Raw genomic sequence first — 13,322 nt, 5'->3', positions numbered from 1 at the left:
GTCGGAGGAGTTTGGTAGAGTTCTACAAAGTCAAATCGTTTAACTTTGACCCCTTAACAGCCAAATTTCTGGTCAACAACCGATTACATCGATTCCCCTAAGCTCAGTACCCTGTATATAAAATTTCGAGTCTGTAGACTAAAAATGTACAAAGTTATTGCGTAGGGAAATGTACACAGACACACAGACAGACAGACACACAGACACGTTCACTTTTATAGATATACTAGCATGGGTGTCCGGCGTTGCCCGGGTGTTTGGAGGTGTATGCTGCGCAAAGAAAAAAAAACGATAATTTTTTTTAATTTGACCCCTATTATGACCCCTTAAAATTTATTATTTTGGGCTATAATCAAGTTATTAAGCTAGATCCATGTCCCAGGAAGCTATATCTAAAATTTTAAGTGTTTATACACAAAATTATCGGAGGAGTTTGGTAGAGTTATCAAAGGTCAAATCATTGAACTTTGACCCCTTAACAGCCAAATTTCTGGCCGAAAACCGATTACAAATATTTTCCCAAATCTCAGTATTATGTATATCAAATTTCGGGTCTGTAGACTAAAAATTGACATAGTTATTGCCTAGGGAAATGTACAGAGACATACAGACAAACAGACACAGAGACACACATACACGTTCACTTTTATAGATATACTAGCATGGGTGCCCGACGTTGCCCAGGTGTATGGATGTGTTTGCTGAGCAAAAAAAAGACAAAAAAAAAAAACGATAATTTTTTTAATTTACCCCCTATTATGACCCTTTAACATTTATTGTTTTGGGCTTTAATCAAGTCATTCAGTTAGCCCCATGTCCAAGGAATCTATATCTAAAATTTCAAGTGTTTAGACCCAAAATTGTCGGAGGAGTTTGGTAGAGTTGTCAAAGGTCAAATCGTTGAACTTTGACCCCTTAGCAACCAAATTTCTGGCCGAAAACCGGCCCGGCTGTTAGGAGGTGGATGTTGAGAAAAAAAAAAACAAAAAAAAAAAAAAGCGGTCATTTTTTTAAACTTCGACCTCTACTATGACCTCTTAACATTTATGGTTTGGGCTCAAATAAAGTTATTAAGATAGATTCATGTCCAAGAAACCTATATCTAAACTTTTAAGTGTTTAGACCCAAAATTGTCTGAGGAGTTTGGTAAAGTTCTCAAAGGTCAAATCGTTGAACTTTGAGCCATTAACAGCCAGATTTCTTGCCGAAAACCGATTACACAGATTTTCCCAAACCTCAGTACCCTGTATATCAAATTTCGGGTCAGTAGACTGAAAATTGACAGAGTTATGGCGTAGGAAAATGTTTACAGATACACAGACAAGTCCACTTATATATATATATATATATATATATATATATATATATATATATATATATATATATATATATATATATATATACATACATATATATATATATATATATATATATACTAGCATGAGTGCCCGGCGTTGCCCGGGTGTTTGCAGGTGTATGCTGAGCAAAAAAACAAAAAAGCAAAAAAAAAAAAAAAAAACGGTCAATTTTTTTAGTTTTGATCCCTATTATGACCCCTTAACATTTATTGATTTTGGTCTCAAATCAAGTTAATAAGTTAGATCCATGTCCAAAGAACCTATATCTAAAATTTCAAGTGTCTAGACCCAAATTTGTCGGAGGAATTTGATAGAGTTCTACAAGGTCAAATCCTTGAACTTTGACCCCTTAACAGCCAAGTTTCTGGCCGAAAACCGATCACATCGATTTTCCCAAATCTTAGAACCCTGTATATAAAAATTCGAGTCTGTAGACTACAAATTGATAGTTATTGCTTAGGGAAATGTACACAGACACAGAGACAGACAAACAGCCAGACAGCCAGACGCACAGACACGTTCACTTTTATAGATATACTAGCATTAGTGGCCGGTATTGGCCGGGTATTTAGAGATGTATGTTCAGCAAAAATAAAAAAAAAAGTGGTTAATCTTTTTTAACTTTGACCCCTATTATGCCCCCTTAACATTTATTGTTTTGGGCTCAAATCAAGTTATTAAGTTAGATGCATGTTAAATGAACCCATATCTAAAATTTCAAGTGTTTAGACCCCAAATTTTCGGAGGAGTTTGGTTGGGTCTAAACACTTGAAATTTTAGATATGGGTTCCTTGGATATGGATCTAACTTAATAACTCGATTTGAGCCCAAAACAATAAATGTTAAGGGGTCATAATAGGGGGTCAAAGTTAAAAAAAAAAAAAATGGACCACTGCGGTCTCTACCAAATTACTAAAGACAATTTCCATGGTAAACATTTGAAATTTCAAGATGATCACGTTAGGGACATCACAGCGGTAACGAGAAATCACATAAATAAATGTGGTTGTACAACAACAACAACCACAACAACCACAACAACAACAGCAACAACAACAAAGCGAGTTGAAGTTATTTTCTATTCTTTATGCTTTGCGACTGAGGCTACAACGTGTTGGTTCCCAAACAACGTTACATGTTCATTCTCGCCAGTGAGAGATTAAAAAAATCAATAGAATAACGTATTTATACATCTACGCGCGGGCGCTGCTCTTTTATTCTCTCGATCGTCGCTTTTCCATACGAACACCGTGATTCTTTCGTGTTTTTTTTTTACCTTTGACCTCTGTTTAGCTAGACAAACAAAACTACTCGTGCATGAAAAACGCAATGACTTGCTGAGGTTTCAAACGTTTTATTTAGAGAATTTACTCATTGGAGAGGGACCATTACAACTAATTAACTAATAACTATTTACTCAATTTTTTAAAAATTAGTCTTAACGATGACAACGCATAGGCAGAGTCCCGAGGCAACAATCACTTAGATTTCTATATTGCCAGATGTATCCCGTCTGTATTTCTCCCAAGGGACTTTTTAAACGTCATTTTGTTTCTCTCATCAAAGATGTGACGTCATCATCTTTTTATATTTCAACATCTGAATTTCTATCACATTTTGTTTATGGAACTTACCTTTTCCCACCCCACGCTCCAATCACGCCACGTGTAACTGGGTCTATTTCCGTTTGCCGCCAGATTGTCCTGACATGTACTTAATGTGACCCACGCAAAAATTCAGACTAGATAGCATAATCTCTACTTACTTGTGTAATATATAACGCTTACTGTGTCCCTCTAGGCATGGTCCCTAATTTACAGTGTTAATAGCGTTTTTTCTTGTTTGACTAATGCGTATCTAACACTACTGTCGTATTTAAATCTATTTCATCATATGTATTTTGTATATCTGTTTCTTTGTAAATATTTGCCTTTTAAACCCCTATATGCATTGTCCACATGTGTTTGTGTTAGTTTTTGTCTTAAATTGCAGGTTTCACAGCTGTATTTGTTTACAGTAGCAATTAAATACGCTTAAACATAAATCACTCAGTGTGTTACTTCTCTTAGGTTAAAAGCGGAGACCTAGAAGTCACACATGTCGTTCGAACCGTGTTAATATGAGGGGAACACGCCGTACGTTCTCTTAATTCTTAACACCAGCCTTTATCTCAAAATATTACAACCGTGAAGCAGTGCTCTTTAAGGACCAGCTAAAGACCTGTGAGCGAGATTTAGCTGGAAATTTAAGGAAAGCGAAACCAAATGAATAGTTTATATTTATAATCTATTAATACTGGAGATTACGTATCTTTCTGGAATTGAAACTAATACCAAGTACTATAGTCTCAAATAGTAGTGCAGGTGATGATATTGTAACATATGTGAAATAGTGGGGATAGTGTAGTAACTGTTATGTTATTATGTCTTGTTATAATACTATCCTCCTTTGTCTTGCGGTCAGTAGTGTAGTATCTGTTCGTATGTCATGATACCACCCTTTCACGTATGACTCCAGCCTTTTATTTATTATTGGGGGGGGGGTGATCTGTAATAGCATTACCTCCTCTTTTTCGGAAGTTACATTTTAGTATCTGATCTGTCGCCACGAGATCACCCGCCCGGACATTAACTCTTTATAAACACAAAGAAGTTGTAAAATTTGACCAACTCTAGATCTTTAGAAACAAGAAATAGTTTTATATAATATTAACAGCTAGCAAGAAAACTTGACGCTGCTCGGGATTGAATTGGATACATTACATTATGTTTATAATACCATAGTACTTTCTTTCTTATGGCCCCCCTCCTCTTGTTTCTACTATAGCTAGAAGATAGATAATCTTTTGAGAACTCTCCAAATTAGTGTCTTATATAAAGTGTATATATAATGAAGCCAGGCATGACTTCTGTTGCCGGGGTTCGAATCTCTCGATTAGCGTTAATCGTGACACCCTGCACTGATGATTCCCGAAAAAATGAAACACCAGTGTCTGCAGGTATTTAATAATTATTATAGTAAATATTAATCTCAGCCCCTTTAAGAAACTTATTTCTTATCGTTGAGCACTTTCAGTTGTAATAAAGTCGGTCAACTTAGCTCATATGCGTAGATCATCATATAATGATTAGATCACTCTGACTGACGTTAAAAGCATTTAATAAGAATAGATGTTTAAATTAAACTGTATCTCTCGTTGTTGACGGTAGCCGAATGGTTCGGGTCCTTGCTAATGAAGCCAGACATAACTTCTATTGCTGGGGTTCGAATCTCTCGACTGGCGTTAACCGTGACACCCTGCACTGATGATTCTCGAAAGGATGAAACACTAGTGTCTGTAGGTATTTAATAATTGGTATAGTAAATAATCATAATAATATACAGATAGATAGATGGATAGTTTTTTCATTATTTAAATTTCATTGAGAAAAATATAATTTTTCAAAACGGAAATTTATTGTTTGGACAAAGAATACAATTCAGTGTTTTTTTCCCCTTTAATCATGTTCGATGTAGCCTTATGGAAAAACTGCATGAAATTTAAATAAAGAACTAAAAATTTTATTTGCTCTATAAAGTATATTGAGCTATTCTCTTTTTGGCTGGAATTGTCTTATATAATATTACCTCGAAAAATATTCTGCCAGGCTCGATGCTACAGGATTAATTAATCTGTGTCTCTATTCGCCTCAGTATTCTGATATATATATATATATATATATATATATATATATATATATATATATATATATATATATATATATATATATGATTTAAATTTCGTAGAAACTGTTTCCCTGTCGTAAAATACGCATAAATATTATATTTTAGTCCATACAGAAACTGAGACATGTGCATGTGAGTATTATGTTTTTCTAAAAAGTTCACTTCTTGTAAGTAAACAAAACAATAGTCGAACTGAGATCGAAACCAAAACCTAAAGACAGTGAGTCATGTATGATAACTATTAGACCAGCTTCATAAATCTTTATAAAATGCTTTCAAACTTACTTATTCTTAACATAAGGAATCTGTCATGTGAACAACTCCCGCATGCGCATTCGTGAAAGAGTTAGCACCCAGATAAAAATCCGATGACCCCCCCCCCACGTACCAATTTTACAATTTTGATCCCTCCGCAGCCCGTTTATCCAGATAAAAACTGATTAAAAATCTTTTCCACGTGTCTGAATATCCTATATACCAAATTTCAAGTCTGTATATCAAATATTCGTTGAGTATATAGGTCGAGAAGTGTCCTCACATACATTCTAAATTTTATAGATATATAGATTTTAATTAATTTATTTATTGCGGAGTATTATCCTCATCTTTCTTAGTTGTTGTTTCACGACGTTTCGGCTAACTATTTCTCTGGCCTTCGTCAACTGGTAACCGCGACGGGATAGGAACTCCATTCTCAGCAGTTGTTGTCGTTTCACCGTGTATGTGGGTGTAGGTGTATGTGTATGTGTTGCGTGTGTGTGTGTGTGAGTGTGTGTGTGTGTGTGTATCTATGGTTACATCGAGCTGCCGCTTATAAGTGTCTAATCTAATATTTTTATTTGTTATTTTTTATTTTTATTTTTATTTTTTAAATCCCTACCACCCTCTCTATAAATGTATTAAGTGGATTGCTACTACCACCACCTTTGGTTTTTTGAGGGTCGAAGCCTGATCTTTTCTTTTCTTTTTCAGTATCAAAAATGTAATTGTCTGATTTAGATGCTTGAAAATACCATAAGGTTGAAATAAATTATTGCATCGACAATTATGTAATTTCCGTGTTATAATTTTTATCTTATTGCTCTGTTTACCACATTGAGCTCTCATACCCGGATTTCCTCTGGATTTATTCCATTATAACACTATATATATATATATATATATATATATATATATATATATATATATATATATATATATATATATGAAGTTTTACATTAGGTACGGTTTTCATAATTCACTAAGGAGAATACGTAGAGATATGGAATGACTCCCATTATCTTCCATGGAAAATATTATACGTATGATTTAATTTTCATAAATATAGGGTACATTTGAAGTTTTAAGGGAGTTCTGTCCTTATAGACAGGTTTTTCCATGGGAAATTTTGCATAAAAATACACTTTTAGTTTTATGTAGAGTCTCTTACCTTTCGTTCTATATAGGGCACACACACATAAGCATTAACATTTAGATGCATAGAGAAACGCACCAAAATTGTATTTCTGCAAGCAGCATAATACACGCATCCACAATACATGAAAGAGAAGTATGTTGGTGCGTATGTGTTTTAACTTTTAATTTGTATTCTAATAGAAAAAAAAGCGCCAACTGATCTTATGGTGGTAGAAAAACAAACATAAAATAATGAGGAGTAAGAAATTTGGAGAGAACATCCTGGATAACGCTAGACATTGGCATACACTGTTTGTAAAATAGAAAGAGATATGTAAGAGACCGACACGAGTATGACCGACATACTAGGCGATATCAATCTGTGGTATTAACACAGTCGTTATCATAAATATACAATGCCTTTCTGCATATATATCCCCAATATAAGTACCATGTAATAAAAAATAAAGATGAAATTCAAAATGCTTACACGGGTTGTTGAAGAGAGGACATAATCAAAGGAAAGAATGATAAATTCTATCCGCACAAAAATAATTTATTTATAGAAGCAAGAAGGCAATCACTTCGGAGGACACCTTACATATTCCAGTCTCCAAAAACCAGTAGTTTTAATAAACCTCTTGCAGACATTAAGGTTGAGCCTGAAGGTTTTCTAGAGAAATCGAAAGCATTGAATACGAGAGATGTGCAATAAGTAATGCCCCTGACCCACTTCCAGTTGTCTGATCTAGCTAGAATTTTGCATGTGCAATGATTTATATCTCTACGGGTTATGTGGCAAGTTACAGCTTTGAACTAATTGTGGTTTCTGTTTACAGGTGTTTGAACTGAGTCAGGTGTGAAATGGAGCCTGTTGAATGTCGAGCAGTGATCCGGTTTTTGTATTTGAAAGGACGCACACCACAGAAGTCCTTTGATGAAATGAAAGAAACTTATGGTGATAATGCCCCATCATATGCCCTTGTAAAACGCTGGCATCGTGAATTCAAACATGGCCGGAAGTCTGTGGAAACAGCTCCCAGACCTGCTCGCCCCCTTCTGCCATTGATGAGGCATCTGTCCGTTAAGTTGAGACTGCCATTTTGGAAGATCGGCGCATTACTATTCGCCAAATAGCCCAAGATGTCACGATTAGTACAGGTTCTGTGGAAACTATCATTCATGACTATTTGCATATGCATAAGGTGTCTGCCAGATGGATTCCCAGGTTGCTTACACCATTCCAGAAGCAAGAACGCGTCGAGTGCTCGAGGATGAATTTGGAGATGTGCCAAGAAGATGAGTCAAAGTTTTTCAAAAGACTGAGTACACAGGATGAAACCTGGGTCCATCACTATGATCCAGAGACCAAAGCCCAGTCAATGCAGTGGAAGCATTTGGACTCACCACCCCCAAAGAAGGCAAGGGTGCAGCCCTCCGCTTACAAGGTCATGCTCACAGTCTTCTGGGACCAGGACGGAGTAGTGATGACAGATTTCCTGACAAAGGGTACCACAATTACAGGAGCCTATGGTGCTTCACTTTTGAGGAAATTAAGGGAAGCTATCAAAATCAAGAGGCGAGGCAAGATCAGCAAAGATACCCTCCTCCTGCAGGACAACGCTCCGGTCCACAACTCGCATGTCACCAGATCAGAAGCACGGGCGTATGGTTATGAAATTCTTCTTCATCCTCCCTACTCTCCTGACCTTGCACCCTCTGACTTTCACCTCTTCCCAGCCATGAAGTTGTTTTTGAAAGGAAAACGTTTCCCAGATGATGCAGCCTTTATTTCTGAAGTCACGTCGTGGTTGGAGGACCAACCTGGGGTATTCTACAAAAACGGTCTCCAGAGCTGCATCAAACGATAGGAGAAATGCATAACTCTGGGTTGTTCTTATGTAGAGAAAGGCTAATAACTGTGTCAAGTTTCGTTGCTCTACTGCCATCGGAAGTTGGTCAGGGACATTACTTATTGCACGCCCCTCGTAGCAACAAAGTTTCAGAACCAGACGAGATTCATCCCAAATTGTTGTCTGAAGCTAAAAACCAGTTGGTGTTGCCTTTAACAATTATTTTCACAACAGATCACTTGATGAAGGGAAACTTTCTGTTGACTGGAAGATAGCGCATGTTTTCCCCATTTGTTTTTTTTTATTTTTAATGGCAGTCGTCATTTTCCTTCAAATCACACACATGTCAACTTGATCTCTTTAGTGTGCCACATTTTAGAATCGATGATTCGGGACAAAATCATGAAACATCGACAGGAATTATTTATTTACTAAAGACCAGCATGGACTCCTGCGTGACAGATCCACAACTACTCAGCTGTTAAAATCCCTAGAAGAGTGGACAACACTCATTGAAGAGCATAAGGGAATTGATATGTCTTACTGTGACTTTCGAAAAAACTTAGACTCTGTTCCTCACCAACGTCTTATCATGAAAGTCATGAGCTATGGTATCGAAGGTGCTGCACTAGATTGGATTAAATCATTCCTATTTAATAGACAGCAACGAGTTGTACTGAATGAATCCAAATGTTCTTGAGTGGGTATGACAAGTGGGATTCCTCGGGGCCCAGTCTTTGGGCCAATTATGTTTGTAATCTTCATAAACAATAATAAATATTATTAACTGTGGCATTAAAATCCATGCACATGACATTAAAATTTACACCAAAATTGACAAACTGACTGCAATTCCAGCAAAATATTTTCAATCTATTTCAGTGGTCGCAACAGTGACAGTTAATTTTCCACCCAGACAAATGCCATGCACTACATCGAGAGAACCTGTATGATGGGCACAACTTCTTTATCAACCACAGAAGTAAAAAAAAAAAAAAAAAAAGATGTAGGAGCACACATTGATTCACGTCTGTGTTTCCAAACTCATAAAACAGCAGCTACGGCTAAGAAGTTGGTTGGCATATATCATCGTTCGTTCATGTCATCGATCGTGTTGTGTTCCTGTCTCTGTATAAGGGGCTGATCCGCCCAAAGCTAGAATATGCCACATATGTATGGTCACCACGATATATGTATGACATTGGAACTAAAGAAGCGGTGCAGAGGAGGGCTACGAAATTGGTTCCAGATCTGCATAATCTGTCCTACGAGGAGCGTCTGAAGCAACTGGATCTGCCAACTCTGGTGTTCTGTCGAATGAGATGTGATACCATCCAAGTCCTCAACTATCTGCATGGGGAATACAACGTGAACTGTCTTAAGATGCTTCCTTTGAAACAAGACTGTAGGAGTCCTGGGAATTCTTTGTGTTTGGATAAACAGCGAGATCGTATGAGAGCAGCTGGGTCTGTTCAAGCATCTTTCTTCTCCCAATATGTGCTGAACATGTGGAACCAACTGCCGGAAAAAGTGGTATCTGCAGAGTCGCTCAATACCTTCAAAGCCAGACTATACAATAATTGGAGGAATCACTCGCTTTGCTTTGGCTACAAATTTAGAGATGATGTGTATTGAGAGACTGTAATCTCAGGTATATAGGCTTGCGTCCCTTTTCACCGTATATTGCATTGTATTGTATTAATAACTCGTTAAAACAACAATAAAGGGTTCGTTATGAATAAGAGTTTGAAGTATCCAATAACGTTTTAAGTAAAAGAAAAATATTTTGTCTTGTAAGAAGAAATTGAATACATATTATATTTAGGCTGTCGTCGTGTGTGTTCACATGTATGTAAATCTAATAGGCATTGAACACGTGTGTGTATAATAGCGTGCTTGTGTTGTTAGTGAAAGAGCGTGTGTATTTATGTGCGATAGCCTTCGGTTAGCAGTGTGTATGTGCAGTCGTTATGTTTAGTAGTTTTTTGTGTATCTCTCGTAATGTCTGTGCGACTTAGCAAGATAGAGTGTTCGACCTTAAGGGTGTACCGTACGCACTTGTATTGTTTCTGAAAAAAAAAATAAACGCAGGAAACTTAAAAATAAATATCTATGTTGTGATTGGTTAGAAAAAAAATACCGATTTGATTTTTTGTCCAATTAAAAGTCAGTACGTAAAAAGGTCATTGCGTGGAGTTGGCGAACACGGGTAAAGATATAAGTAAAACTCGCCGGCGTTGAAAATAAAAAGGAAAAATAACAGCAGGCTACCATGTTCTGATGTGCCGGCTTTAGAACCAATAGATTGCTTCCGATTATTTAAAGCAGAAACTGAATTACCCCTTGTAAAATATTTATTGTATACAGTTAATTGACCATATGTCACTATTATATCCGTAACTGGGTGGAGATCTATGCCTTTCTTAATAGTATTAATGTGCAACTTACAATAGGAAATTCGATGAAATCGTAACACTTCATTTGAACAACGATGCATTTCCTTTATAAGGGTAATAGGAAATTTCTATTAGAAATTAAATAACCGTGTTCAAAGAAAGTGACGTAGCACAGGAAGTCGAGATGATACGTAAGCCTTTCTTACCAATAAATAACTAATTATCCAAGACAGAAGTTACTAAAAGACAGGTTAATGAGATGGAATGACTGTCAAGTAAACATGAAAATGTTATAAGAGGATTGAAAATGATTATGGAATGAACCAAGTTTGATTACTTAGAAGTGTAAGCCATGTTTAGTTTCAGAACAGTTTCAGATGGTTCGTTGTTCTAAACAAGTTTTGAGAGGTGACTGGTTTGCAGTAGACAAAACAGAGAGGTGACTTGTTTGCAGTAGACAGTTCCACAGAGAAAAATATTCTTACCGTGTCGAGACGGAAAAAAAACATGTGAAATCGGTACAGAAAAGGTTTAATATTTATGGAGCAATTCTGGTTTCTGATTGGTTGGTAGCAGAACGTGAATTAATTCGATTCGTCAGTTCCTAGCAGCATCGTTTATAAATAGAATCGTCCGACTGTGTGGGATCATACCCCATTAAAACACTCTTTTGATGGGATGTCTCCTAGCGGCTTCGGCTGCATGGAGACAGGGTAGTACCAGTCAAGGATTCGTCACTTGACACTCAGCCCAACAGGTGAGGGGCCGGGAACCGGCCCAGCACCTGTTGGACTGAGGTACACCGCCTGGGTAATACCTAGGAGGTCCACCCTCCCAGGCCTTGCCACCGGGCTTTCCGGTGGGGCAAGTTTATTGCTTGCTGCCTGAGGCGCCCCGACCGGGGAATGCCGACGGGGTTACTCAGGCAATTTTTAAAATTGCAGGAGTGCCCCTCCTTTAGGGGAGCCTGCGGGGTTCCCACTTTCCGGCCTTGTGCCACATTTTGCTGAGGTGGGCAGCAAATAAATATCTACCCCATTATCACTCAAGTGTGATGGGATGTGTCTCCTAGCGGCTTCGGCTGCAGGGAGACAGGGTAGTACCAGTCAAGGATTCGTCACTTGACACTCAGCCCAACAGGTGAGGGGCCGGGAACCGGCCCAGCACCTGTTGGACTGAGGTACACCGCCTGGGTAATACCTAGGAGGTCCACCCTCCCAGGCCTTGCCACCGGGCTTTCCGGTGGGGCAAGTTTATTGCTTGCTGCCTGAGGCGCCCCGACCGGGGAATGCCGACGGGGTTACTCAGGCAATTTTTAAAATTGCAGGAGTGCCCCTCCTTTAGGGGAGCCTGCGGGGTTCCCACTTTCCGGCCTTGTGCCACATTTTGCTGAGGTGGGCAGCAAATAAATATCTACCCCATTATCACTCAAGTGTGATGGGATGTGTCTCCTAGCGGCTTCGGCTGCAGGGAGACAGGGTAGTACCAGTCAAGGATTCGTCACTTGACACTCAGCCCAACAGGTGAGGGGCCGGGAACCGGCCCAGCACCTGTTAGACTGAGGTACACCGCCTGGGTAATACCTAGGAGGTCCACCCTCCCAGGCCATGCCACCGGGCTTTCCGGTGGGGCAAGTTTATTGCTTGCTGCCTGAGGCGCCCCGACCGGGGAATGCCGACGGGGTTACTCAGGCAATTTTTAAAATTGCAGTAGTGCCCCTCCTTTAGGGGAGCCTGCGGGGTTCCCACTTTCCGGCCTTGTGCCACATTTTGCTGATGTGGGCAGCAAATAAATATCTACCCCATTATCACTTCAGTGTGATGGGATGTGTCTCCTAGCGGCTTCGGCTGCAGGGAGACAGGGTAGTACCAGTCAAGGATTCGTCACTTGACACTCAGCCCAACAGGTGAGGGGCCGGGAACCGGCCCAGCACCTGTTGGACTGAGGTACACCGCCTGGGTAATACCTAGGAGGTCCACCCTCCCAGGCCTTGCCACCGGGCTTTCCGGTGGGGCAAGTTTATTGCTTGCTGCCTGAGGCGCCCCGACCGGGGAATGCCGACGGGGTTACTCAGGCAATTTTTAAAATTGCAGGAGTGCCCCTCCTTTAGGGAAGCCTGCGGGTATCCCACTTTCCAGGCCTTGTGCCAAATATTGCCGATGTGGGCGGCAATTAAATATATACCCCATTATACTTCCAAAATATTGCAACATTCTCCCTATTTTTTATAATGGGGGAGTCCCTTGTGTTCGTTCTGCTTAAAAATAAATATATATTTTTATATTCAATTATACATAACAAAAATTAGAAATCATTTTTTCAGTTTCTTCGTAACTTCTGAGTGCTACCTTGAATTGGCTAAAAGTCATGGGTTTTTCTTTCTGGGTTATCACGGTGGTAAATGGCTTGAAATCAATCGGTAATCCCTTAAGGACCATGGAAATTAACAGACTGTCACTTATAACTTCACCAGACATTTTAAAAAAATTTGCAGTCGTTTCAGCTCTTATAATATAATCAGTAATAGTTTCGGCTTCCATTCGTTTTAGAGAGGTCAGTTTAGTGTATAAAGAAATAATTTTGGGTTTTCCTTT

At 38.7% G+C, this 13,322-nt stretch overlaps 1 protein-coding gene across 1 annotated transcript; it reads left to right on the top strand.

The window, feature by feature from the left end:
• Window positions 1–9,523: 9,523 nt before the first annotated feature.
• LOC145247220 (uncharacterized) lies at window positions 9,524–9,967 on the top strand. The gene has a single exon (XM_080108847.1). It carries the CDS (start codon window positions 9,524–9,526, stop codon window positions 9,965–9,967), a length of 444 nt encoding a protein of 147 aa, XP_079964973.1.
• The last annotated feature ends 3,355 nt before the right edge of the window (window positions 9,968–13,322 follow it).

Source organism: Euprymna scolopes, chromosome 25, assembly GCF_053919585.1.
Source record: "Euprymna scolopes isolate OS-2025 chromosome 25, ASM5391958v1, whole genome shotgun sequence".
NCBI classification, from domain to species: Eukaryota; Metazoa; Mollusca; class Cephalopoda; order Sepiida; family Sepiolidae; genus Euprymna; species Euprymna scolopes.
This window is presented reverse-complemented; position numbering and strand designations above follow the sequence as displayed.

Excerpts from the sequence above, each read along its gene's own strand:
- LOC145247220 (XM_080108847.1), top strand. The coding sequence starts at position 9,524 with ATGTATGACATTGGAACTAAAGAAGCGGTGCAGAGGAGGGCTACGAAA.